The sequence below is a fragment of the Ovis aries genome, chromosome 1 (genome assembly GCF_016772045.2).
Source record: "Ovis aries strain OAR_USU_Benz2616 breed Rambouillet chromosome 1, ARS-UI_Ramb_v3.0, whole genome shotgun sequence".
Lineage (NCBI taxonomy): Eukaryota > Metazoa > Chordata > Mammalia > Artiodactyla > Bovidae > Ovis > Ovis aries.
In genome coordinates, this window is record NC_056054.1 from 11,056,790 (window position 1) to 11,081,764 (window position 24,975).

Consider the following 24,975-nt stretch of genomic DNA (forward strand, 5'->3'; position numbering starts at 1 on the left):
CTAGCCGCAGCCCAGCGTCACGGTAAGACTGACAGGTCATTCAAGCCTGTTTCCTGAAGGGGGAGGGGACTGCCCTGGGTGTAGGGGAGGAACTTGGGAGACCACAGAGTTCCCTGGCCCCTCACTGGAAGAAGGCAGGGCATTCTCAGTCGCCAATGATGTTGCAAGTGCCCTGCTTGCTCCTTCTCTGGGATGTCTAATGCTTAGGGGGCAACATGGAACACTTGCACCCAGCCCCAAACTCAGAGATACCCACTCTAAATCTGATCAATTGCCAGGGCCTGGGATGCACCAAGGATCCTGATCCATTAGGGGGCATAATGGAGAGGAGTCCACTCCATCTTTCTCTTCCAACTGCATCAATCACAGGACATCAGTGCTCTCAGGACTTCCTGTGGACCCACCAAGTGTGTAGGAAGCCTCCTGGGGCTGGCCAGGAGAACTGACCATCAAGTTGACTAACAACTGGGAAGTGCAGGTGCCTCCACCCTCAGTCCAGGGAAGGGTTCCTCAACCTCAGTACCATTGACATTCCAGGCCTGATGACTGTTCAGGAGGTGCTCTTGTGCGTTGCAAGATGTTAAACAACATCCTGGTGTCTAAGTACTAGATGCCAGTAGCATCCCTAGTTGTGACAACCACAAATGCCTCTAAACATTGCCAAATGTCCCCTGGGGTGGAAAACTGCCTCTGATTGAGAACCACTGAGTAGGCTAATGCTGACTCCTTGCAGGCACTCCTCAAAGTCAATCCTAGATCATTAGACACAATGGAAGATTTCCAGTTCTGAAGCATTGCTCACCCTTCTCCTTCTGAAGAACCTTCAACAGCTCCCCAGTATCTACATCATGTAGTTGCCATCCCTGGCCTATCTCTTCATCTTCAGTTACTGTTTGCCCCTCTACTATGATTGAGCTCCAGGTATTGAAGGTATCTCACAATTCCCACTTATGTATGTCTTTGTTCCTACTGCACTCTCAAGATTGTGGGTACAGAACCCAGATGGCTCTCCCATATTGGGTTCTGTTCATGAATTCTCGGTCTAATCACTGCCTGGCTCAGTGTGGGCCTGGTAAGCTCTAGAAGATGCAGGCCCAGAGGTCTCTGACCTCACAAAGGACTCTGCCTGGACTCTGCCATCCACATGGTCCCCTCACCCTGCAGATAGAATGACTGACAACAAAGATGGGGCTCTGCTCCTCATCCTAATCTGCTTTTACTTCTGAATGCCCACCATCATACTTATTTATTAAGCACTTTGTACGTGCCAGGCTCAGTGCTAAGCATTTCATCCATGTTGCATTATTTAACCTTTACAGCAAACCCATGATAGCTCATGGTATTACTATTTTCCTAATTGTTTAGGTGAGCAAACTGGGTTTCAGAAAAGTTAAGACAGTAGCTTAAGGTCACCAGCTCTAGTTGTAGGTCTTCTAGCATTATCCTTTTCTAATGTTTTTGGACTGGGGAAGGCCCTCCTTGACTCTGGAAGAGGGTTCAGACCTTCAGCTACTCACTCCTCCCAGGACTGTTTGCTCCCAGGTTGCCTGAGACCCAGACCCTTTTGTTTCCAACCTTCTCCCCTTAAATGACTGCTTTCTGGGAGTTCACTGGTTTAGTCCAGTGGTAGAGTTAGCCTGCCAATGCAGGGGACATGGGTTTAGTCCCTGGTCTGGGAGGATTCTACATGCCGTGGGGCAACAAAGCCCATGTGCCACAACTCCTGAGCCCCCACTCTAAAGCCCAAGCTCCAAATCAAGAGAAGGCACTGCAGTGAGAAGCCCATGCCCTGCCATGAAGAGTAGTCCCCACTTGCCGCAAGTAGAGAAAGCCCACCCACAGCAACCAAGACCCAGTGCAGCCAAAATAAATAAAGTCAAAATAAAAAATAAATGACTGCTTTCTGGAGTTGCTCAAAGGAAGAAGACACTGGCAGGAAAGGGGGGCAGGAGGACAACAGGTCACTGGGCCTCATCTCTGGGCGATGGAGAACTAGACAACTGACCTTCTGGAGGTCAGGACAAAGGGCAGAGATGGGGTGCGCAGGGCCCAGCTGCGCCTGCTCCTTCCGCCCCGTCAGTCCCTGCAGCAGCAGCATCGATCCACCTTCCCAGCAAGCTCCCCCCTCTCTGCCCAGGCTGAGCCTGACTTGGCTTGAGGCCCACCTCAGCTGGCACTAACAAGGGGATTGGGGGATCTACTTCCCGGGGCTGGGAAGCAGAACTACTTGGGGGAGGGGGGTCAGAAGGAACTCACTCCCTCCTTGGACGGAACACAGGGGAGAAAATCCTTCCTGGGTAGATGAGGGGGGTCATCTGATGAGTCTAGGGGAGGTTTAGGGGCAGGACCACCCAGTTCGGAGCCGGGAGAGACCCGGAGCAGATTAGAGACCTGGATAAGGCGGTGGTGCAGGCCTGTAATTACTCCCAGAGGAGCAGAGAAGACACAGCCCCAACCGTAGGAAGATGCAGGAAGGGCCGCAGCAAGGCTCCCAGGCCGGGTCTCTCCCCACCCCAGCCATCACCAGGGGAGAGAGAGCATAGCCCTTTTAGGGGGTCTCCTTGTGACCCTCCAAGGCTCCCGACGTCCCTCGGGCTGATTTTATTTGAGGTGGGTTTGGGAAAGACTGCCGATCTGAAGCTGCCGCCAAGGCCCCAGAGCCGGAGCTCGCAGGGTCCAGGGTGGGATTGGGGGCTCCCATCCCCGCTACCCCACTGCTCCCCCCAGTCCTAGCGGCGCGTGAGTCACCCGAGCGCTCCCTACATAGTCGCCTCGCGCTGCGGCGCGTACCAACGCGCGGCCGCAGGGGGAGGCAGCTCGACGGGCGTCCTCCGAGAGCTGTAGCGTCCCCTCCGCCGCGACTGCAGGAGAGGCGTCCCAGGCTCCAGGCCCCGGGCCCCAGGGCGGGGGCGCGGCGGGCGGGGCAGGAGCGCGGTCCCCGGGCGCTGCAGGGGTGGCCCTCCCCGCGTCGCACTTGGTACGCGCCAGCCGCGAGGCCAGGCCCAGCCCGGGCCGTACAATAGGGTTGGGCAGTGGCCGCGACTGGGCCGGCGCCGGGCAGGCAGAAGGATCGAGGCCGGAGCCGACAGACACTGGGCGGCCGGCTACTGCGAGCCCGCAGGCTACCAGCCGAGCCAGCCTCGACCTTCGCCAGAGCTCCCCTAGCCTTCGAGTCGTTGCCCGCCGGGCCGGGCCGGGCGTGATGCGCCGCGGGACCCCTATCCTGGCCGCTGGCCGCCGCCGCCGTCGCCGCTGAGACCCCCCAAGACACCCCCGCACCCCCAGTGACGTCGCAGCCATGGAGAGCGGCTCACGTTCGGAGCCGGGTACGGGCGCAGCCCCAGGTATGCCGGAGGCGAGATGAGAGAAGGGGATGGGGGGCCTCGGAAAGGGCGAGGATGAAGCCGGCCCGCCCGGCGGGGACCCCTCCCCCGCCGCGCCCTCTGACCACTTGGAAGTTTAAAAATAAAGGCTACAGCGGCGTCGGCGGCTCTGGGCCACCGGCGCATCTTCTGACAGCTGCCCTTCCCCCACCCCGGGCGCCAGGACGTCCTGGGCGCCGGGATCCCCGGGGGCCCCATTGTAGAGTTGATGGTGACCCCTCCGCCCCAACCCAGTGCCACCTCGGCTGCCCAGCCCCTACCGTCCTCCCCGATCCACCCCAGGCCTCATCTACTGAGCTGGGGCGTCTGTCCCCCTCCCATTCCTGGTGGGCACATTTAACCCCAGCCTGAACGTGTGTGTCGGGGGTTCAGATTATCAGGCCTGAAACCTTGCATACCGAAGCCTAGGCCCTGGCGCCCCCCGCCTCCCCACGCCCAGGCCCTGGCCTAGACCTCGCCCCCACCCCATCCCTCCAGCTGCCGCGCAAAGGGCCTGTTGCTGCTGCCCGCCGGCCGGGAGGGGAGGGAGAGGAGGGAGGGGAGGGGGCGGTCTCTAGTGGCGGCTGCCAAGTAACCCGCCGGATAAAGGCAGGGGGAGGGGGAGGCAGCATTGTTTGGGCAGAGGGCGGGAGCTGGGGAGTGGGCCGATTCCCCTGCAGCCTGGCCTACTCTGGAGCCCACCCAGTCCGATCGGGGGAGAAAGGGGACAGAAGTATATATCTCAGGGCCTGAGTGTTTCGCAGAGAATGGGGTGAAGGCTCGAGGCCGGTACTCCAGGGACCTGCCACATCATTCCTCAGCTTGAGGCTTCTGATACCCACCCCCCCCACCCTTACACACACACACACTCCCTCCCTCCCTCTTTCTCTCTTCAGGCCCCTGACCATCAAAGCCCTCTCCCCCCTCACTCCACCAGCCACCACAGTGCCCAGGACTTCTGCAAATCCCATTCGGATCCGGGAGCAGCTGATGAGGGGGTGGGGACAGGTTTCTGGTTGGGCCTGGGGTTGGAGGGAGGGATTTCTCTTTCTCTTTCTTCCTGGAAAGGGAGGGAGGAGCATGATTACTGAGGACCCAAGCTCTCTTCACTGACTCAGGGGGGAGGTGGCCCCAACCCCACACCTCCATAGAGTCCTAGAGCCTAATCCCTGTCACCTCCCTACCCCCTGGGGCGTGGGCCCAGGATGAAACTGTGTCTGTGGGTGCAGAGCGCCCAGGACAAGGTGGAGCCGCTTGGTTGTGGGTGGGCTCCACCCCATGCCCTCATGGGTGTTTGGAGGGGACCCTGTGGGTGTGGGAGCTGGAGGATGCAGAGGGGAGGCCAGCAGACCCGCGTGGTTCAGGAGTTCTGTAGGCTGTGCCGGAACAATGGCACTTTGGTCTGTCTTGGCTCTGCTGAGCCTAAGAGGGGACCCCCAGGGAGGCCTCGCCCATGTCCATTCCATCCGCTTCCTGGCCCTCTACAGCTGAGGGTCTTTGGCACCGGTGTGTACATCAGGGCCTGAGTGGTGGTGATTACTGGGCCAGAGATGAGGGCTGGAGTGAGTGGCCGGTTTATAAGCAGGTCACTTGAATGGGACATCTGGATTGAATGTGAGGGCATGGGTGGGATGGTTGGGTGTGCCAGGGGCACCTGACTGGGTCCTGCACACCAAGTCCTGGATTGGGAAGGCTTCTACACACAGGGACAACCTAGATGGAGTTACATGAGAACTGGGGTCAGGATGGTGGCTGGTCTGTACCAGTTTCAGTTAAAGGTGACAAGGGCCCTGTGAGTCAGGAGCCTTCAGGGAGTAACGGTGATGCCCACTGCATGTGCCCTGTGAGAGTCTGAGGCATGGGTCTGAGACGCTGAATACATCTGACGTGCTCCCTGCCCTCTCTGAGCTCCCTTTGCACACTGAGCATTAACAGGAGGCAGCATGGAGTAGGGGATAGGTGTGGCCTGTAGCAAGTGACCTACCCTCTCCAGACAGAGTTCATACCCCTGGAAAATGGAGGTAGTGTTATCAGCCTTGTGGGGTTAACGTTAGAGGTTAGAGACGATGTACCTAAAGGAACCTGGCACATGGATGCCCGCAATACAGTGTTATTACCATTACTGTGGTTGTGCTCATCGGAAGTGGTGCCAGCAGGGAGGTACAAAATATGGGGAAAGTAGGGGCAGGAGTTGGGATTTAGTTTGCTTGAGAGTATACTCTGGAATCAGTTTAAGTCTCCCCTTCATAACTTACTACTGTATGACTTATATAAGTTGCCGAAGTCTTAAATTTTCCCATCTGTAAAATGATAATAATGCTGGAAATAATCTCATAGAGACATTGGGATCACTAAATTAGAGAAATACATAAGACATTTAGGAGAAGCCCTGGTAAATAGTTAATGATCAGTAAATGCTATTCATTTTTGTTGTTATTATTTTTAATTCCTTTGGAGGCCTGAGGAGGAGATGGGATTAATTATAACTTCAGGAGGTAAATGTAGGCCAGAGAACAAGGTAGAGATGAGTTCTAGACAGACATGAAACAGGGTGTATCGGGAACAGAGGGCCCCATACTTGAAGTGGGGCATTTGGAAATAGGAGAGAGACCCGGGGGTAGGTGCAGCCATCCAGCGCACCTATATTGATGCCCACTGTGTGCCAGCTCAGTCCTGGCTGTACAGACGACAGGACAGGGAAGTGAATCCCAGTCACCACCCTCCGGGAACTCCCGGTGATGCAGTGGTTGGTGGAATCTGCTTGTGGAAGACTTCACAGAGGAGGTGTTTGAGGTGGACCTGAACTGATGAGAAAAAGATGGGTCGCCTCTGCACCTCTCCACATATAGCAGCCAGTGTGGCTGGCAGCTCCCACTGATAGCTTCTGTCCCTCCTGGGGCTGGTGGGCCCAGTAATGAGGCCTTAATGAGCCCCTAATGTGCAGTCACGCATATGCAAATAAGGAAGAAGGGGCACCAGGCCAGTTCACTCCCCCTTCTCCAGGGATGGGCATCAGCTGGTGGCGGGCAGAGCTCAGGGAGTGGGGAAGGAGCTGAAAGAAGGGCCCAGCCTGGGGTGATGGCACTTGAGAGCCATCAGGCCAGTTCTCAGGCCTGACCAAGGTTGGGAGTTTGGCCACAAGCAGCTGGGAACCATGTCCTTGGGTCCCCACTGGGCCTTGGGGCCAGTGAAGCAGCCAGCAAGCCAGGCTCAGATAATGCAGCTTTGTTGGCGGTGGCAGCTCTGCCTGGCACTCCGGGGCACAGCCTTCGGTGCCTCCTCCATCACCTCTCAGCTGCAGCTTTTCCCCCCAAGGGAAGCAGAGAGCACCTGGTACGTAGTGCGTGTCTGCTCAGTCGTGTCCCACTCTCTGTGACCCCAAGGGCTGTAGCCTGCCAGGCTCCCTGTCCATGGAATTTTCCAGGTAAGAATACTGGAGTGGATTGCCATTTCCTGCTCCTTACCAATGACAAGAGGAAATAGACCCCCTGGTGATCCTACTGACCTCCTCTTATTTATCAAGGACCTTCTGTGTGCCAGGCATAGTGCTTAGCATGTCCTGTGCATTGTCTCATTTGGCTCTCAAAACTATCCGGTATGGACTAGTATTATCCCCATTTTATTTACTTTTTCAAATTTTCTTTTTTATTTTTGGCTGCACTATGCGACATCCCTAAAGAGGAACTGAACCTGTACCCCTGGACCCCCTGCAGTGGAAGCACCGAGTCTTAACCACCCAACCACCAGGGAAGTCCCATATCCTCATTTTATAGATGAGGCTCAGAGAAGGTGGTAACTTGCTTTAAAGTCACACAGCTAGGCGCTGGCAGAGGAAGGATTTGAACCCAGGTCTGTCCAACTCTGAAGCCTGTATGCCAAACCTCTATGCTGAATTAATCATGGCCAAGCCAGCTGGTGATAGAGTCTGACTTCACTTTCCTTGCAGTGACTGGTCTCCTCTGGGCATTGTGGTCTCAGGGACCCTGTAATCTTTTCTCTGGGAGGCAGAAGTAGAACAGCAGGGCCCTGCATCCCCTATCCATCCTGCCAGGTTGGAATCTGAGCAAGTCAGACCAGAAGGAGGCCCTGGACTCAGGCAGTGGTGACAGTTCAGCCAGCGGGCCATCCTCAGGCCTTGGCTTAAGGCCGGGCCTCTGCCCTCAGCTCCTAGGCCCTAGCGTGGGCAGCCCTGCTGGGGCTGAGGGAGGGCCGGGCTGCGGGATGGGGTCATTTCCTGCCGCCTAAAATAACAGGAAGTGGGTGCTCCTGATTGGAGGCTGGGAACAATGGCCGCCAACCGGGCCAGAGAGCTCCTCAGATCTGCAGTCTCCAACGGGATCCCAGCCTTATCACCCACGGAGGCCCGCGGCCTGCCCAGCGCCCTGCAGCGAAGGGCCTATGGCCCAGGGTCTGAGGGGTGCTGGTGCAGGTTGCCCCTCTGCTGGTGCCCTCCCTCTCAGAGCTGGCTCAGCTCTGTCCCAGCCGGGAGTGGTGCTGCCCCCTAAGGGTGCCCTCTGTCCCAGCCTCACCGTCAGACATCTCCTAGGGTTTGTCCTTCCTGCCCACCCCCATCCTCCCAGCCCCCGGCTCTCTCTAGGAGAGGAAACCCAGGAGGCCGCCCCCTTTGGGTCACAGAGTGACGGTATAGACTCTCAGCCTGATTCAAGTTCCAAACCCAGCTTTGCTACTCACCAGCTGTGTGACTTGATCCCTCTGAATCTATTTCCTCATTTGTCAAATAGGGTAATAACATCAACCCCATAGGATGGTGGTGAAGGTGAAAAGGACTGAAGTGTTAAGGGATTTACCTGACACAGCATTAGCTGTTGCTACTGTTAACTGGGCTTTCCCTGGGCCCAGGTAAAGGAGTGCCTAGAGGGGCAGGGCCAAAGTGAGCTGGATGACACACGCTGCTGTGACAGGGTGTCTCTGAGTGCTGTATGCATCTCTGAAATTTCATTTGTGTCTCAAAGGAGGTGCTTGACTCCCTGTGTGTGTGTGTGTGTGTGTGTGTATGTGTGTATAGATTTCTGAATCCCAGCAGTAGGTCTGTTTTCCATATGAAACGGGAGAGAGAGAGAAAAGAACGCGTCTTGTCTCTCGCCATTGTGTGGGCCCTGTCCACATTGTCTGGGTGTCTCCCGCCGTCTCTCTGCAATGTGTACTCTCTGTCTGTGTGTGTGTGTGTCTTTGCCCCTCCGTCAGCCTCCCTGCTCTTCATTTGTCTGCGGCCACCTAAGGAGCTGCTGCTGGAGCCAGAAGGGCTCTGGCTAGAGGTGCTGACCTCTGCTGTCTGGGCACCCCCTTCCCTGGGCACACCCTTGCTCTGCCTCCTGGACGAGGGCCATTCACCCCCACCCCTGCTCAGGTGCCCCAGTTCTTGACTCCTGGTGGCCAGCCTGGGCAGGAGCCTGCCTTCCCTGCATTCCTGCCCTCTGAGCTCAGTGCCTGCCTGCCCCACCTGCACCCTTCATCTTCAGGGGGGAAACCCACTGAATCACTTCCTTCTTCAGGGAATAGGCAGGAGCCTTGGGGAGGGGTTATGTGACACCCACCAGAAACAGTGTGACGTAAGCGTTTTGTCATCAGACAGCCTTGGGCCCAGTCCTACTTCTGACACTGACGTGAGCAGTTACTTAACCTGTCTGAGTAAGTGTTCTTACCTGGGGAACGGGCCTTCCATAGCACTTTCCCTTGGGGGCTATAGTAAGAACTTGAGGAGACAAGGGAGAGTGCCTGGTTTACCGTAGGGCTTCAGCAAATTAGTTTTGTTTCCCTTCCTGGACTTAGGAGCTGGCCGGGCATACACAGAACTCTTACATGGTAGAGACATTTACGGTTAGAGAGGCTAGATGTTGGAACAGCTAGGGGTTTTACTGTTTTATCCATCCATCCACCCATTCATTCATCCATCCACCCATTCATCCATCCATCCATCCATCCATCCATTCCTCCATCCATCCATCTATCCATCCATGTATATGTTCATTAAGCAGTCACAGAATTTCTTCTCTGCCGGGCAGATCCTGTATAAGGCTCTAGGCTGCAAAAAGGATTCTGTCCACTAGCCCTCACAGGGACAGCAGGCAGACTAAAAGGGCAGACTGAGTTACGGGTATTGTGAGAGGAGTTTTGGCCCAGGAGCAGTTGTTGGGGTGGGAGGAGGGAGGGATGAGAGGCAAGGACTGCCAGCACCCAGATGGTGGGGATAGGGAGTAAGCACCCTGAGACATGTGACCGGCCCTCCGAGAGACTGGGCCCTGATGTCTCTGCAGTCCCTCTTGGGTTTTTGGAGAAAACTAGTTGATCCTGCAACCAGCTCCTGCACCTTTGCCTTGCCAACGCTCTTTGTGCCAAGAAATGAATGCAAACTATCTGTTGTTTATCTAGTTCTTAACAAATACTTCTGGTCAATATCAGTATCGCAAAATAAAACCTCACAATTTGACACAGACCAAAATAAAGTGAGGTGGCTGAAGGATTGCATTTGATGATTGAAAATGGGAATAATCAGATATTGAGTTAACCATGCCTAGATAATTAACCAAGGAATTCATTTGGCTTAACATAATTTGTTCCAAATAACACAGTCCTGATGACATTTCATCAGGGTTGGCATAATTCTCAGAAAAGTATTTGTATTCAGGGTCAGTAGTCCGCCAGGTCAGAAGAAGAGTTCCAAATGTGCTATTTGCCTCCTGAGAGGTTTTTCCTGTTGAATTGCTGGAATCCACACTCATTATTACTTTTATTAACTTCTCCCTGAGTACCTTAGTCCAGGAAGCTACCCAAATTGAGATGGAATTGTTTTGCCTGCCTTCAAGTGTTTGTCCTTTTCCAATATATGGCCACACGGATCTGCTCACTATTAGGTGAAAATCTCCTCCTCTGTGCGTGTGCTTAGGCGAGGGTGGCTTCCTAGTACAGCGATTTATTCTTATATAGCAGCATTTCGTGACTGTCTCCACGTACTGGGCACTGTGGTAGCTGCTGTGGCAAGCTACAGTGGCAAGCAGAGCAGATGCAACCCAGCCCTTAGGGGGAGGACAATAACGAGAAAACCAAACAAGGAAGTTTAAAATTGTAAGTCACAGTGCTCCAAACGAGAGGCATGAAGTCATGACTGCATATAGTGAAGGAATTTATCCTGTTCAGAGAGGCCCAGGAAAGCTTCCCCAAGGAAATGATGCCTCAGCAAAGATCTGAAGGATGAATGAGAGTTAAGTAAGAAAAGAGAGAGAGGGAAGAGCTTGTGCAAAGGCCCTGGGGCAGAGGGAGTGTTCAAGGCCACCAGAACTAAAAGGTCAGTGTGGCTGGAGTATAGACAGCAAGTAGGGAGCAGAGAGGGGGCCTCAAGAGGTGTGGGAGAGGGAGGCAGGGACTTCAGACTGTTGGACTTGCATCCTGGGCTTAAGAATCTTGGTTTCTCTTCAGAACGATGAGAAGTTACTGGAGAGCTTCAAGTGGGGAAGAGAACCATGACCAGATTTGCATTTGAAAACAATTACTTTGGCTGCTCAGTAAAGAGCAGAGCTGGAATGGGTGCGGGTAGGATGATGACGGAAGTTTGCAGTCATCCAGGGAAGAGAGGTGCTGATGGTATCTGCCAGGGAGGGGTTCATTGATATATTCATTCAACAAATAGCTGGGGAGCCACCTCTGTGCCAAGCTCTGTTGCTGTTAGAGACAGAACAGCTAAACAAAGTATAGGTGAAAATGTGTGCCCTCATGGAGATTACCTTCTGGAGGTGGGAGACAGTGTTAAAGTGGTGCTAATGCTTACCGAGAATAACAGAGTTGGAACGAAAAACAATCACAGTTGGAGGACTTCTGGTGGTCCAGTAGCTGAGGCTGCGCTCCCAATGCAGGGGGCCAGGGTTTGATCCCTGGTTGGAGAACAAGATCCTACATGCCGCAACTAAGACCTGATGCAGCCAAATAAAAAAAAACATATATAATAAAATTTAAAAATAGATGATATATATGTATCTGGAAACTGGAATGGCTGGGTTGCAGTTGACTGAGATAGGGAAAACTGGAGGAGGAGCAGGGTTTTGGAGAGAAAGATCAGGAGTTCAGTTTGGGATGTTAAATTTGAGGCATCAGTAAGACATCCGGGGTGTCAGGTAGGGAGTTGCATGTGGTGGGGGGGGGGGATTTTTTTTTTTTTTTAAAGAATTCAGTTGGAAAGGGGAGGGAAACTTCACCTACAGTTTGTAGTTTTAGAGGGGGCCAGGGAAGGCTTGGCTGAGAAGTGACACTCAGGTAAAGACCTGAAGGAGGTGAGGAAGTAAGACATGCAGGATCCGGGGGCAGAGAATTCTGGCAGAGGAAACAGTGAGCGTAGAGCCCAGAGGCAGGAGCGTGCCTGGCACAAATAAGGAACAGTGTCCCGGAAGAGACGGGGCAGGGGGAGACGGGGAGGAGAGAAGACCCAGAGGCAATGGGCCGCAGAGCAAGGGTCCTGAAGGGCCCTGAAGGCCTTTGGTTTTCCTCCCTTGAAGTGTGGGGCATCAAGCTCTCCAACCAGGAAATGAACCCCGGCCATAGCAGTCAAAGCCTGGAATTCCAACTGCTAGGCCACCAGGGAACTCTCAATCTCTTTTTAAAAAATTTTATTTATTTTAATTGGAGGCTAATTACAATATTGTGGTGGTTTTAGCCATACACTGACATGAATCAGCCACGGGTATACATGTGTCCCCCGCCGCCCCATCCCAAACCCCCCTCCCCAGACTGATTCTTAAACAGAATCATTCTGCTGCTTTGGTGAGAAAAGACCCAAGGGGAACAAAGGATGGCAGCGGGGAGTCTTTCATGAGAGATGATAGGAGATGATAGAGATGGAGATGGACCAAGATGACAGAATGGAGCTAGAAGTGACTGGATTCAGAATGTACTGGGCATGTGGAGCCAAAAGGATTTACTGAGGCCTTAGATGTGAGGTATGAGACTAGAAAAGATCCGAAAATGACTCTGAAGATTTGGGGCCTGAGAAACTGGAAGGACTGGGTTGCCATTGACTGAGATAGGGAAAGCTGGAGGAGCAGGGTCTGGCAAGGAAAGGTCCGGAGCTGAGTTTGGGATGTTAAATTTGGGGCCTCAGGAAGACACCCAGGGGTATCAGGTAGGGAGCTGCATGAGCGAAACCAGTACTCAAGGGCGAGGTCTGGGCTGGAGATACAAATTTGGTTGTCATCAGCAGAGCGGTGGTATTTAAAGCCGTGAGTCTGGATGAGGTCATCAAGGGAGTATGTGTAGGCTGACGGGAGACGAGGTCTTCACTGGGCCCTGAGGCGCTCCGGTGCTAAGAGGCTAGGGAGTTTACGAGGGACTGGCAAAGAAGCCCGAGAAGTCACAGCCAGCCAGTGGAAGGAAAACCGGGCGAGTGTGTTGTCTTCAGTAACTGAAGGAAGAGCACCCAGGCCTCACTCGTGTCAGATGCAGCTGAGAGGTCAGTGGGGTGAGGCCCAGGAAGTAGCTGCTGACTCAGCAATGTGGATGCCACTGGCGACCTTGAGAAGAGCAGTGGCATGGAGCAGTAGGGGTGAAGGCCTGCCCCAGGGGGCTCTTATGGCAGAGATGGGGAGAAGTAGACCAGTTCTTCCGGGGATGCTGTTTGCTGAGCCCCTGCCAGGCACCGGAGGTGATGTGCCTACTCACCATAGGCCCCACCGCCATAGGCCCCACCTTGAGAAAGCCGGAGCTCAGATCTGCCTGACTGAAGCTGGCACCTTGTGCCCTGCCGCACCTGAGCACCAGATGCAGGCCCTTCCAGGCCTCATCCCTGCACTTCCTCCCAGACTCCCCTTCAGGTGGCAGGTCTGGTCAGAAGCTAGCTGGAGAGACTCACTGTCTTGCCTGGTGGGTGTGATCGGCCTCGGTGCAGACAAACACCTGCCTACCAGTTTTCCTTGCAACACCTGTAGCATGCACAGGTGCCAGGAGAATGGCGATAAACAGGCCTCACCCTCAGCCTTCGAGCTTCGTGCTTACGTACGTAGGCCCTTTGGCCCCAGATGGTCCTTCGAATCCTGCCTCTGCCACATACTAGTTCTATGGCTCTGAATGAATCATTTAGTGGGGTAAGTTCTGATGGTCTCTTCTGTGCAACGAGGGTAAGCCTCTCTCTCAGAGTTCATATGGAGATGCAGGATGGGGCTACAAAGGGCCTGGCTCAGCTCTCGGCGTGTAGGAAGCAGTCACTAAAAGGCGGCCACTAGCTTTCTTGCCCACCGGGACTGGGGAGGGGTTAGGTGGCCCGGAAGTAGACTAGCAGTGACCAGGCGTTCTTTTGGAGCTGATGTGGGGAGGGGCTGGCCGAGTGGGAGGGACAACTGGGGAGACAGGGCCTTGGCTGGGACTCTTGCCTGGAACCCAGGAATCTAGAAGGGCAGGAGTGAGGGGGAAATAGTGTGAGCCTCAGACGGTATCATTGTGTAATGCGTGTTGCCTCACACCGCCTTATGCAGAGGCCGGAGGGTGTGGGGGTTAGAGCAAGGGCACCAGGGACCAACGCCGGGTTCAGGTCCCAACTCCCTCACTTCCCAGCTGAGTGGCCTCAGACTTCACTTAATTTCTTTTCACTTCACTCTCCGCCTCTGTCTCAAAGAAATATTTACAGTGCCTCCTTTAGAAGTATTGTCGTAAGGATTCAAACTAGTGCGTGTAAAATACTCTCTCCATAGGAAGCTCTCAAGAAATATATAATGTTAGTGGTTATTGTTGTTACTAATGCTCATCACAGGCCTACTGTCTGCATTTTACAGAAGAGGAACTGTGGCACAAAGAGGGCCCGTAACTAGTCCAAGGTCACACAGTCAGTGGGGAGGCCAGATAGCTAAATAGTCTGCCTTCGTCAGAGCCCACTGGACACCCATCTCCCTGAAAAGGGTCCCCAGAGTTCCAAAGTCAGCTCCTTCGAAGTGTCCTCTCCCTGTTCACACATTGTCACCCACAGGGAAGGGAATTTATCACCTCCTGAGAGGACCAACGTTCCTAGGGCAGAAGGCCCTGCATGATGGAGGCACCTGGTGAGAGTGAAAAATGCTTCTTTCGATTGACCATTCCATGGGCTGTGGCCCTGATCCCTAAGCCCAGGCAGCGGGTGTGTTCCCCATCTGTCCCCTCAAGCTCCTTAGACGGCAGCAGTCAATGGCACCAGGGCTCAATGTGCAGAAGCTGCTTTTTGGCAGCTTCATAAGACAAACAGGAAGAGAGAGGGAAGTGTGGTGTCCTGGCACGTGAATTGTTCCAGGCACTTCACTGACATCCCTACTAGCTTGGGCTTTTATAGTCCCCATTTTACAGCTGTGAAAACTGAGGCTTAAGAGAGGTTGAGTGGCTTGCCCTAGGTTACCAAGGCTCTCTCTTCCTATCTTGGAGTGGTGAAGTCAGAATCGGGCCCTCGGCTGGGTGACCCCTAAGCCTGTCTTTCAGTTGCTCACACGTGTGTGCGTGGACATGTGTACATCAAATCATGTGGCTTCCTCACTTAGCACTTTGGTGTCTCTTACAGGGACCCTGAAATACTAATGTCTAACAAGAAGAAATCTGCAGGTGGTTGGGAAAAAAAACAAATGACAAAATGGATGCAGCCAGCTGCCTACCCTGTTGGGGATCCCACCTGGGCATCCCACTGTGCCCAAGCTTATGTCTTTCCTTCTGGCAGTCCCAGGCACCTACTGAGCACTGGGCATTGGGATGGGTCCTGTGAGCCCAGGAAAAGCAGAAAGGTGACGTGGAAACCAACCTTCACCGTTTGGTCCACTAATTACCCCCAAGGTCTCAGTTTTACCGATACACCCTGCTCCCTCTGCCCCTTTGCAAATGCTCTTCTCTTTGCCAGAACCCTCTCTGGCTTGGTTTGCTCACTCCAGCTCATCCTAGACCTCAGCTTGGCTCCTACTTCTGCAGGAAGCCCCCTCAGTATAGGTTAGCCATCTGCTTTGTTACTCCAGACATAGTACTTACTCTATACTGTAATTGCCTCACTGTCTGTCTGTCTGCCCTGCCAGAGTGTGGGCTCCACAGAGGCAGGGACTGTGGCCATTTTCTCACCATTACATCATTAGTGTCTGGAACAGGGCCTGGCATATAGAAGGAACTTGATAAACACGTACGAATAAATGAATATCAACTGGACAAGGGAAGGAGCTACATGTTGAACTGATGGTAACAGAGGTTCTGTCTCACTTTCTCTCCTCTCTTGTGTTTTACTTCCAGCTATGGCAGCCAGGACCCCTCCAGAGCCAAGACCCTCCCCAGAAGGTGACCCCTCTCCACCGCCGCCACCACCACCGATGTCAACCCTGGTGCCCGACACTCCCCCAGACACGCCTCCCGCCATGAAGAACACCACTAGCCCCAAGCAGCTTCCGCTGGAACCAGAGAGCCCCCCGGAGCTAGTAGGGCCTAGGCCAGCCCTCCAGCAAGAAGAGTCCCCTTCCTCCGAAGTGAAGACCAGGGGACCCACCCCACCAGCCACAGGCCCACGGGATGCCAGGCCTCCTCGAAGGAGCAGCCAGCCATCCCCGCCAGCAGCACCCGCCTCCGACAGCCCTCCCACCAAGCAAGGTATGTGTGATGTCCCTTGTCCAGGGCCCAGTCCCAGCCCTGGGTGAAGCCCCCAGAGGAGTCTCCTGGCTCCGGAGGAGATGGAAAAGGTGTGGGCATGCGGCCTGGGGGCAGAGCCCTGGGGCTGACTCCCTTTTGAGAGGAACCTCTTGAGCTAGGTCTCTCCTTATTCCTTTTGTTAAGACGTAAAGAAGGCAGGAGAGAGACACAAGCTGGCAAAGGAACGGCGGGAAGAGCGGGCCAAGTACCTGGGTAAGTGCGTGACAGCGCCCCTTCAGCCTCACCCCCATGGACATCCTGTTAGTAGCACTAACCCTTTGGGAACCTCTGTTGTGTACACTGTGCTAAGAGCAGTTCGCTTATCTCACTTAACCCTGTACCCATTTTGAGGATGGGGAGACAGAGGCTTGGAAAGATGCAATCCTTTGCCTAAACCACACGGCTAGGTGGAGTAGCTGAGACTCAGACCCAGAAGCCTCATCTCACCCCACGCTCTTAATCATAATATGTCAGCAGGCCCTGAAGTTAGACAGGGACCTGGCCCTAAAGAGCTCACTTCTCCTCGGGTGCCCAGAGACCGCGATGCTGGTGGCAGGGAAACAGGCCGCATTCTGAGGCCCCAGCCCACCTTCAGCATGCCCTTCAACTTGAGGGGGGGAGTCTCAGAGCACAGGCATCTCCCCAGTAGGCAGGCAGCGGGGAAGACCCACCCCGGGCTGGAGGAACAGGCAAGGCCACTCGGAGCAGACACTTGGGGGCCCAGGCACTACCAGATGTTCACACCTCTGGGGCTCCTTCCCCCACCCCCTGCAGCGGCCAAGAAGGCGGTGTGGCTGGAGAAGGAGGAGAAGGCCAAGGCACTGCGGGAGAAGCAGCTCCAGGAGCGCCGGCGGCGGCTGGAGGAGCAGCGGCTCAAAGCCGAGCAGCGCCGGGCAGCCCTGGAGGAGCGACAGCGGCAGAAGCTGGAGAAAAACAAGGTGCGTTTGTGCTGGGTTCTGGCCGGGCACGCTTGCCTCTGTGTGCACACATCTGCCTGCGGGCTCAGTGTGAACACACACCCCTGTGTTCACATGTGCAGTCGGGTCCTGTGGGCCCCACATCTCAGCGTCTGTGCAGGCGTGTTTGATTCTGTATGTGCCAGGATAGGCGCCTGTGGCCGTGTGCTGTCATCACATGTATGTGTACATGCCCCGGATGGGTGTGTGTAGGTGTGCAGAGATGTGTCTGTGTGAGTGTGCCAGGTGAACTCCTAGTGAGGAGAGCCCTGGCTTGAGCACTATTGAAGAAATGAAGGAAAAGGTGGCCTGGCTCTGGTCCAGTCCTCAGGCAGAATGCAAACCCAACTCCAGGGTCAGAACCCTCAGAGCCAGTGGCCCCCCTGGGAGACCCAGGCAGGGAGAGTCCCACCCGGTCCTCAAAGAAACAGCTCATAGGCTCAGGAAATGAGTCAAGAACAATGAAAAGCTCCCCAAGAACAAGTTGAAAGGGATCTGTTGCAAACTGTCTTTAGTCACAGCGAGGGCTCAGTAGCCTTGGTTACCCGCCATGAGTCAGGGAAACCTTCTAGGGGTGGGGGAGGCCTTGTCCTGGGAGAGCCTTTCTCCCAGGTAGGAGGAAAGCTTCTGAGCCCAAACCTCTCCCCCCATCCCGGTCCCCGCCCCACCAGGAGCGCTATGAGGCAGCCATCCAGCGGTCAGTGAAGAAGACGTGGGCTGAAATCCGGCAGCAGCGCTGGTCCTGGGCAGGGGCCCTGCACCACAGCTCCCCAGGACGTAAGACCAGTGAGTGGGCCGGAGGGGCTGCAGGGTGGGAGGGGGAGGCTGCGGCCTGAGAAGTGGGGGAAGGGAGCAGCTTCGGTGCACGGAGCTGGCAGCTCCCCGCAGCAGGTATGCCTCACTTCGTGTGCCTTGTGTCTTCTGGAATGATCTGTAAACCCAAGTCTGTAGAACCAAGTCCTGTCCCAGGACTTCCACTATCAAGTCAGAGGTGGGTGCTCTTCATTCGGTTTGCTCTTTTTAGATTAGCCTTCTTTGCTCCTGTCAATTACTATTAGTTGATTGATACAGAAAAGAGCACTTTAATACCCTGCAGACACTGGATATTTAAAGAAAACTATCATGCTGACCTACCTGTCGTGGAAGGTAGCTTTTTGTCTCTGAGTTTTCTTCACGTAGGGCCATCATTGCCTTTTGGTCTGACATTTTGCTGGCATGTATGTGCTGCTGTGTTTGGGTGTCTTTATGTAACGGCGAGATTCGGTATTTCTCATCGTGCGTCTTTTGGTGTATATGCTCATGGATCTGTGCATTGCATGTCTTAGTATGTGTTCATCTTGATGTGTGAGTGGCCTTGTGTACTTCACTGTGGATTCCCAAGTCAGTCAGAATTGGGTCTGGATTCCCAGCTCTAGCCCTTGCGGTGTGACCTCTGACTTCCTGCTCTCTCACTTTCTTTATCTGTAAAATGGGAATAACAGTACTACTTGCCTCCGAGGTTGTAGGTAGATGTTTGGGAGGATCAAGGGTGGTAACATGTGTGTGGTGCCCAGCACAGTGCCTGGTACATGGTAAGCACCCAGCAAATGTTACAAATACGATTAGGTTGCTTTGACGTTTCTGTGCCTGTCTACATCTGGGTCTGAGCCTGTCTCTGTGGCTGTGTTTGTTCTGTCTGTGCATGTCTGCACTACCGTGTGCATGCGGAAGTGCCTGTCACTCTGTATGCCCGTGCGTGCATCTCTTTGTCTTTGTGTGTCCCTATGAATATGCAAATCTGTGTGAGCGCCTTTGACCGTGGGTTCTTCTGTTTAGGAGCGTCTGCATTTGCTGCAGGACCATGGGTGCTGTAGCCAGAGTGCCTTGGCTGGGCAGTGTCGGCGAGTGCCAGTGCTGGGTGGTTGCGGGGGAGGGCTTGCAGGGCCCAGCCCTAGGGAATGACTTCCTGGCCAGGAAGGCTGTAGTGTTTCCAGTTTTATTCCATCTCCTTCCTCTGTTCCTTTTCCGTCGGCTCCCCCAATCCAGGTTGTCTGGTCACCTACCCACCCCCCCATCCCCTCCAGAGCCAAGTCTGCCTCCTCCCCCGCTTCCTAGCCTGCCCACTCCTCCCTCTCCCACCCTGCCCGCGGAGCATCCTGCATGGAAGGCCTCAGTGCCCCCCCTGGCTCCCGTCCGGCCCGGCCCTAATGCCGTGTCTTTTCCCCTCCAGGTGGGAGCAGGTGCTCCGTGTCGGCAGTAAACCTGCCCAAACACGTGGACTCTATAATCAACAAGCGGCTCTCAAAGTCCTCTGCCACGCTCTGGAACTCCCCCAGTAGAAGTAAGAGAAGGCCCAGCCCTCCTTCCTCCAGAGCTCCTTGTAGTCCCCTCCTTGTAGCCTCTTCCAGAGCTCAGCAAAAACCTCAGGTCCCAGGAGCCCTCACACACCCCAGGTCTCCATCCCCACTCGACCCCGCTTAGGGTTGTGCACCCCTTGGGGGAGCCGGCATTTGGATCTGGGTCCTGAGAACAGAGGTGCGCCCCACAGGGGAGGAGAACAGAGGGCAGTGACCCAGCAGGCAGAGCCTGGCTAGAGCCTCGTGAGCAGGTGGGGATGAGAGTGGGGGTGGAGGGTGGGAATGGGCCGGCAGCCTCATCTCCAACCACAGCCAGCTGGCCTAGGCCAGCCTCAGGCAGGTGGCCTTGCCCGGGAGTACCCGACGAGCCTGGGTGCTGTGTGTGCAGGAGCCCTCTTATTCTGCCTCCACCCTGGAGGGCCCACGCAACCCTGCCCTCTCTGCCTTCAGAGCCCCAGCCATGGCCTTGGCTGGATCCAAACTTGTGGCCAACCAGGGTAGCACAGCCCCTGCGTTCCCACCATGCCTTGATGTTACATGTGAACAGGCCATGGTAGGAGTTATTTATAAGTTTCTCCAGCTTTTATTTGGTTGCTCTGTTGCCCAGCAACGAAATCAGCTGCTATTACCAGCCCCACCTGACTGAAGCTTAAAAATAACCCAGCAGCTGAGGGGACAGAGCAGGGTGGCCTGGGGCAGCCAGGCCCCCTAGCAGCCTGTCCCTGGCATGGGATACACAAAAGCTGGGCCTCTTCTCAGTCAGAGGAGCACAAGGGCCGTCACTGTCCCAAGTCCCGTGGGGGGTGGAAGGGGGGGGTTGTGGGCGATGCCTCCCTAGGCCAGCACTCTGAGGGCAGGAGGAGCAGAGCCCTACAATGGGACATAGAAGTTGGCAACTGGGTACCCCACCAACCTTGGCTGTATCCTCTCTATAATCATAGTTCAGTGCCCTTTCACCTGGGGAGAGAGGTAGGAGGGACCTCTCTAGCCCTGCAGGAGGTTGCCATGGGAAGTGTCTTGTTGCCTGTGTCTGCAGTGGGGGTCAGACCCCAGGGCGGACAAGTGTAACCCCCATGAATAGGGGGAGTCTGAGACTCCTTGGGCTCTGCGTGGGGATGATACCTGGCCGTCTCCAGATGCCTCTGCTTGCCCACTCTAGCCCCGCAGTAACCTTCTACTGGCATTCTCCCCCTAGATCGCAGCCTGCAGCTAAGTCCGTGGGAGAGCAGCATCGTGGACCGTCTGATGACGCCCACCCTCTCCTTCCTGGCACGGAGTCGCAGTGCAGTCACACTGCCCCGAAACGGCCGGGACCAGGGTAGGGGCCGCGCCCCTGGGAGAGCCCCCTCGAGGGGCGGGGCAGGGGCCAGCCACGCCAGTGGACCGCGCCCCGACCGCAGTCATCCCTCCGCAGCCGTGCCCCTGTGCCCGCGCTCAGCCTCCGCCAGCCCGCTGACGCCGTGCAGCGCCCCCCGAAGCGGGCACCGCTGCGCCCCCGCCGCGGAGCGCGGGGATCGCCGCAAGGCCAGCGCCGGGGGCAGTCCCGCCCCGGCCCGCCTCCGGCCTGAGGCCTCGCCGGTGAGTGGCTGGCGGCGCAGGTGGGGACCCGGCTCTTGTGCTGGGGAGCTCCGGCGCCTCTGACCTCTGCTTCTCCTCTCCCTGCTCTCCTTAACCCTCCTCCCCAGGTGCAGAAAAAGGAGAAGAAGGACAAGGAGCGGGAAAACGAGAAGGAGAAGAGTGCCCTGGCCCGGGAGCGCAGCCTCAAGAAGCGCCAGTCGCTGCCTGCATCTCTGCGCCCGCGCCTCTCCGCTGGCAACGCGGAGCACAGGTGGGCCCAACAATAGGGCAGGGCCTGCTAAGGCCAGGCCAGATAGCCAACCATTCATTCATAAATATGTGTCGTGCATATTTGCCAACCATTCATTCATAAATATGTGTTGCTCTAGTCGGACAGGACTGAGCGACTTCACTTTCACTTTCATGCATTGGAGAAGGAAATGGCAACCCACTCCAGGGTTCTTGCCTGGAGAATCCCCAGGGACTGGGGAGCCTGGTGGGCTGCCATCTATGGGGTCACACAGAGTCGGACACGACTGAAGTGACTTAGCAGCAGCAGCAGCAGCAGAGAAACAGTCTGTAGCCCTGCTGGGCTACAGTCCATGGGGTCGCAAGAGTCCAAAACGACTTAGCGACTAAACAACAACCCACCTTTTGAGAGAAAGCTCCTTGAGAGCAGAATTTTTTAAATTTTTGGAGTGTTTTAATCATTGAAGTAACCCTTGCACCTAGAACCAGTGCCTGGTAAGCACTCAAGAAATATGTGCTGGACGAATGAATGGTCTTGCCAGGTACATGTTCTGGGTGCCCAGCACACGTCCCTGAGCCAAACCAGGCCTCGTTCTTGCCCTTAGTAATCTTACTGGCTCTTGGGGAAACAAACAGGAGTCAAAGAATCACAAATGAACATGTAATTACAAACTGGGATATCTACACTAAATTATGTTTGTGTGAGAGCATATAAGGTGGGGGTGCTGACCAAAACCTGGGAGGACACTTCCCTAGGGAAGTGACATGCTCAAAGTGTGTGTGTGTGTGTGTGGACACTCTGTGCCCTCGAGCTCTAACTCTTCTTTTTCCTCTCAGTCCCAAATCCAAGGCCCGGCCATCCTCTCCCTCCACAACCTGGCACAGGCCTGCCTCCCCCTGCCCCAGCCCAGGGCCAGGTCATGCTCTGCCCCCAAAACCACCATCCCCCCGAGGCACCACTGCATCACCCAAGGGGCGAGTCCGGAGGAAGGACGACGCAAAGGAGAGCCCCAGTGTGGTGGGGCCTGAGGACAAGACCCAGAGCAAGGGCAAGGCCAGTGACGAGAGGGAGCCTGCAGCCCCAGCCTCACCGGCTCCCTCGCCTGTGCCCTCACCCACCCCAGCCCAGCCCCAGAAAGAGCAGCCCACAGAGATCCCTGCAGGTGGGCAGGGAGAGAAGAGGCCAAAAGGTGGGCAGGGCAGAGAAGCCAGCTTTGCCTGTGAGTGGGAGGTGGTCAGAGGTGTGGGCTGCCAGAGACGCCTGGGGGAGTGGATGTTGGGAAGAGGAGGCGCCTGCCAGAGACCAGGACCTCAGTGCTCTGAGTTGCTGGCAGAAGCTGGGTGGGTGGGCCACCGGGGTCGCTCTGAGGTCCAGCAAGCACAGGGGTATGGGGGTGGGGGGAGGGGAGGTGATGGAGGGGCTTGTGCTGGTTGGTGCATGCTGACCCCTGGTCCCGGATCCCGCTCCAGAGACAGCTGTCCTGACCTCACCCCCAGCCCCTGCTCCCCCGGTGACTCCTAGCAAACCCATGGCTGGTACCACAGACCGAGAAGAGGCCACTCGGCTCCTGGCTGAGAAGCGGCGCCAGGCCCGGGAGCAGCGGGAGCGCGAGGAACAGGAGCGGAGGCTGCAGGCCGAAAGGGACAAGTGAGCACGCCCTCGGGGACCGAGGAGGCCTTTACGGGGGCTGGAGAAGAAGCCGGGCGTGAACCTGAGTCTCCTGTGTCCCCCAGGCGAATGCGAGAGGAGCAGCTGGCTCGGGAGGCCGAGGCCCGGGCGGAGCGGGAGGCGGAGGCCAGAAGACGGGAGGAGCAGGAGGCTCGGGAGAAGGCGCAGGCCGAGCAGGAGGAGCAGGAGCGGCTGCAGAAGCAGGTGCCCCCGCGGGCCAGGGCACGGGCGCCTCCTGGTGGCGGGTCGGGGGCCGGCTGGAAGGGACCGCCGGAGGCCGGCCGCCTAAAGCTCCCGGGGGTGGGGGGTCTTTGGCAGAAAGAGGAGGCCGAAGCTCGGTCCCGAGAAGAAGCGGAGCGGCAGCGTCTGGAGCGGGAAAAGCACTTCCAGCGGGAGGAGCAGGAGCGGCAAGAGCGCAGAAAGGTATTGCGAGCGGCAGGCAGAGTCGTGAGCGGGACCAGCTCCCAGCTCGGTCCGCATTTCTTTAGAGGGGCTAGTGGGGCTGGGAGGGGGCGCTGCCTTGGGTTGCAGAGGGTTAGGTCGAGAGGGAGCAGGGGCGAGATCTGCTTCCTGCCCTGGAAAGAACTGGTGTGAGCTAGAAGGGCCCCCGAGACTCCAGGACCAGGGCTAGCTGGTGGGAGGTCGAGGATTAGGGCCCGGCTTGGGCCTAACCGAGAATGGGGCTTCTTTCCCAACAGCGCCTGGAGGAGATCATGAAGAGGACTCGGAAGTCAGAAGCTGCTGAAACCAAGGTCAGGATGCCCCCAAGAGCGGTGTTGGGAGTGGAGGTCCGGTGAGGAAGGAAGGGATCCAGGGTGGAGGAGCAAGGCTGTCCAGGATCTGGGCGGAGGGGAGAGAAGAATTCAGCGGCGCAGTCGGGTGGGGCCAGAGATCCCCTGGAGCCTGACTGCTTTTCCTCTTCAAAGCAGAAGCAGGACAGAAAGGAGGCGACGGCCAACAATTCCAGCCCAGGTAAAGGCCTGTTCCCCTCCTCTCCAGCCCCAGCCCCAGCCTTCAATCCTCTCCCCGACCCCTAACTGATGGCCATTCCTTCCCAGGGATAGACCCTGCAAAAGCTGTGGCGGCTCGGCCTGCCGGGCTGCAGAAGGAGGAGCTGCCCCCCCAGGAGCCTCAGTGGAGGTACCAGCTCCCAAAGGAGGGTCCAGGAGCAGGGAGGCAGGGTCAGGCTGGAGACCGTAGGCGCCTGGGCTGTCCCGCGATGGGAGCGGCCTGAGCGTTGGCCTCTGCATCCACAGCCTGCCAAACAAGGAGTCGTCGGGGTCCCTGGTGAATGGGCTGCAGCCTCTGCCAGCGCACCAGGAGAACGGCTTCTCCCCTAAGGGACCCTCTGGGGACAAGAGTCTGGGCCGGACGCCAGAGGCTCTCCTGCCCTTCGCAGAGGCAGAAGCCTTCCTCAAGAAAGCTGTGGTGCAGCCCCCGCAGGTCACAGGTGGGGATCCCTTTCTCCCAGCCTGCATCTCTAGCTCCTCCTCCACCCAGCCCTTTCTTCTCCCAGCTGCATCAGAGGCTCTCTCAAGCTCTACCGAGAAGTCACCCCCACCCCACCGCCCCCGCCTGGTTCTGGGCTTGGAGCCTGGTTTGCCCTGACTGTTCTCCCTCCTGCTTTTTCCCCCAGAAGTCCTTTAAGGGGCTGCCTCCGATCCAGGCACAGCTATGAGGGCTCCTCTGCATCATCTACCAGGGTGTCTGGAAGAGAAGAAGACAGAACAAAGCCGGAAGTGGCCTGGGCCCCTGCGGGTTGGGTCCTGTCTGTTATTTTTAATCTGCACCTTATAGACTGATGTCTCTTTGGCTGGAGCCAGACCCTGCCCCTCAGTGCATTCGTGTGCTCACACGCGCGGACACCCCCCATACACACACATACACTCACAGCCTCTCTGGCTTCCTCCCATGGGGAAGAGCCACCTGTAGTATTTGCCTTGGTTTGGTGGGGTACAGTGGATGTGAATACTGTAAATAGCTTGTGCTCAGACCCCTCGGCGTGGAGGGGGTGGGTGCAGGAGGCAGACCCTCCCAAGACTCCCTGGGGAGAGCTTCCTCCCTCTATTTAACTGTAACTGAGGGGGAACCCAGGTCTGGGGATGGGGGGCACCTTGGGCCACAGGATGTTGGTTGCTTTAGGGGTACCTGTGCCCCCTGCCCTCGCCTGGAATCAGTGTTACTGCATCTGATCAAATTTCTCCAGAAATAAAGTGAGAATAATTCTGCCA

At 56.2% G+C, this 24,975-nt stretch overlaps 1 protein-coding gene across 13 annotated transcripts; it reads left to right on the forward strand.

The window, feature by feature from the left end:
• Positions 1–3,031: 3,031 nt before the first annotated feature.
• On the forward strand, positions 3,032–24,975 carry MAP7D1 (MAP7 domain containing 1). Of its 13 annotated transcripts, none has more exons than XM_027967854.2 (18): positions 3,032–3,344; positions 15,588–15,938; positions 16,122–16,190; positions 16,752–16,915; positions 17,605–17,719; positions 19,143–19,253; positions 20,465–20,587; positions 20,684–20,847; positions 20,955–21,097; positions 21,913–22,265; positions 22,546–22,723; positions 22,810–22,948; positions 23,063–23,167; positions 23,443–23,496; positions 23,671–23,716; positions 23,803–23,884; positions 24,001–24,194; positions 24,381–24,975. In XM_027967854.2, exons 1-18 carry the CDS (start codon positions 3,299–3,301, stop codon positions 24,389–24,391), a joined length of 2,448 nt encoding a protein of 815 aa, XP_027823655.1. In that variant the 5' UTR covers positions 3,032–3,298; the 3' UTR covers positions 24,392–24,975. The 13 variants fall into 13 exon arrangements, with proteins under 13 accessions (XP_027823655.1, XP_027823656.1, XP_027823663.1 ...); XM_027967855.2 differs by having other exon boundaries at positions 23,674–23,716; XM_027967862.2 differs by having other exon boundaries at positions 22,573–22,723.

What these genes read in the sequence shown, in the direction of transcription:
- MAP7D1 (XM_027967841.2), top strand. Translation starts at nt 3,299, where the DNA reads ATGGAGAGCGGCTCACGTTCGGAGCCGGGTACGGGCGCAGCCCCAG. An exon ending in AGAGCGGGCCAAGTACCTGG is followed by an intron (nt 16,191 to 16,751) that starts GTAAGTGCGTGA and finishes CACCCCCTGCAG; the next exon opens with CGGCCAAGAAGGCGGTGTGG. An exon ending in CTGGAACTCCCCCAGTAGAA is followed by an intron (nt 19,254 to 20,464) that starts GTAAGAGAAGGC and finishes TTCTCCCCCTAG; the next exon opens with ATCGCAGCCTGCAGCTAAGT.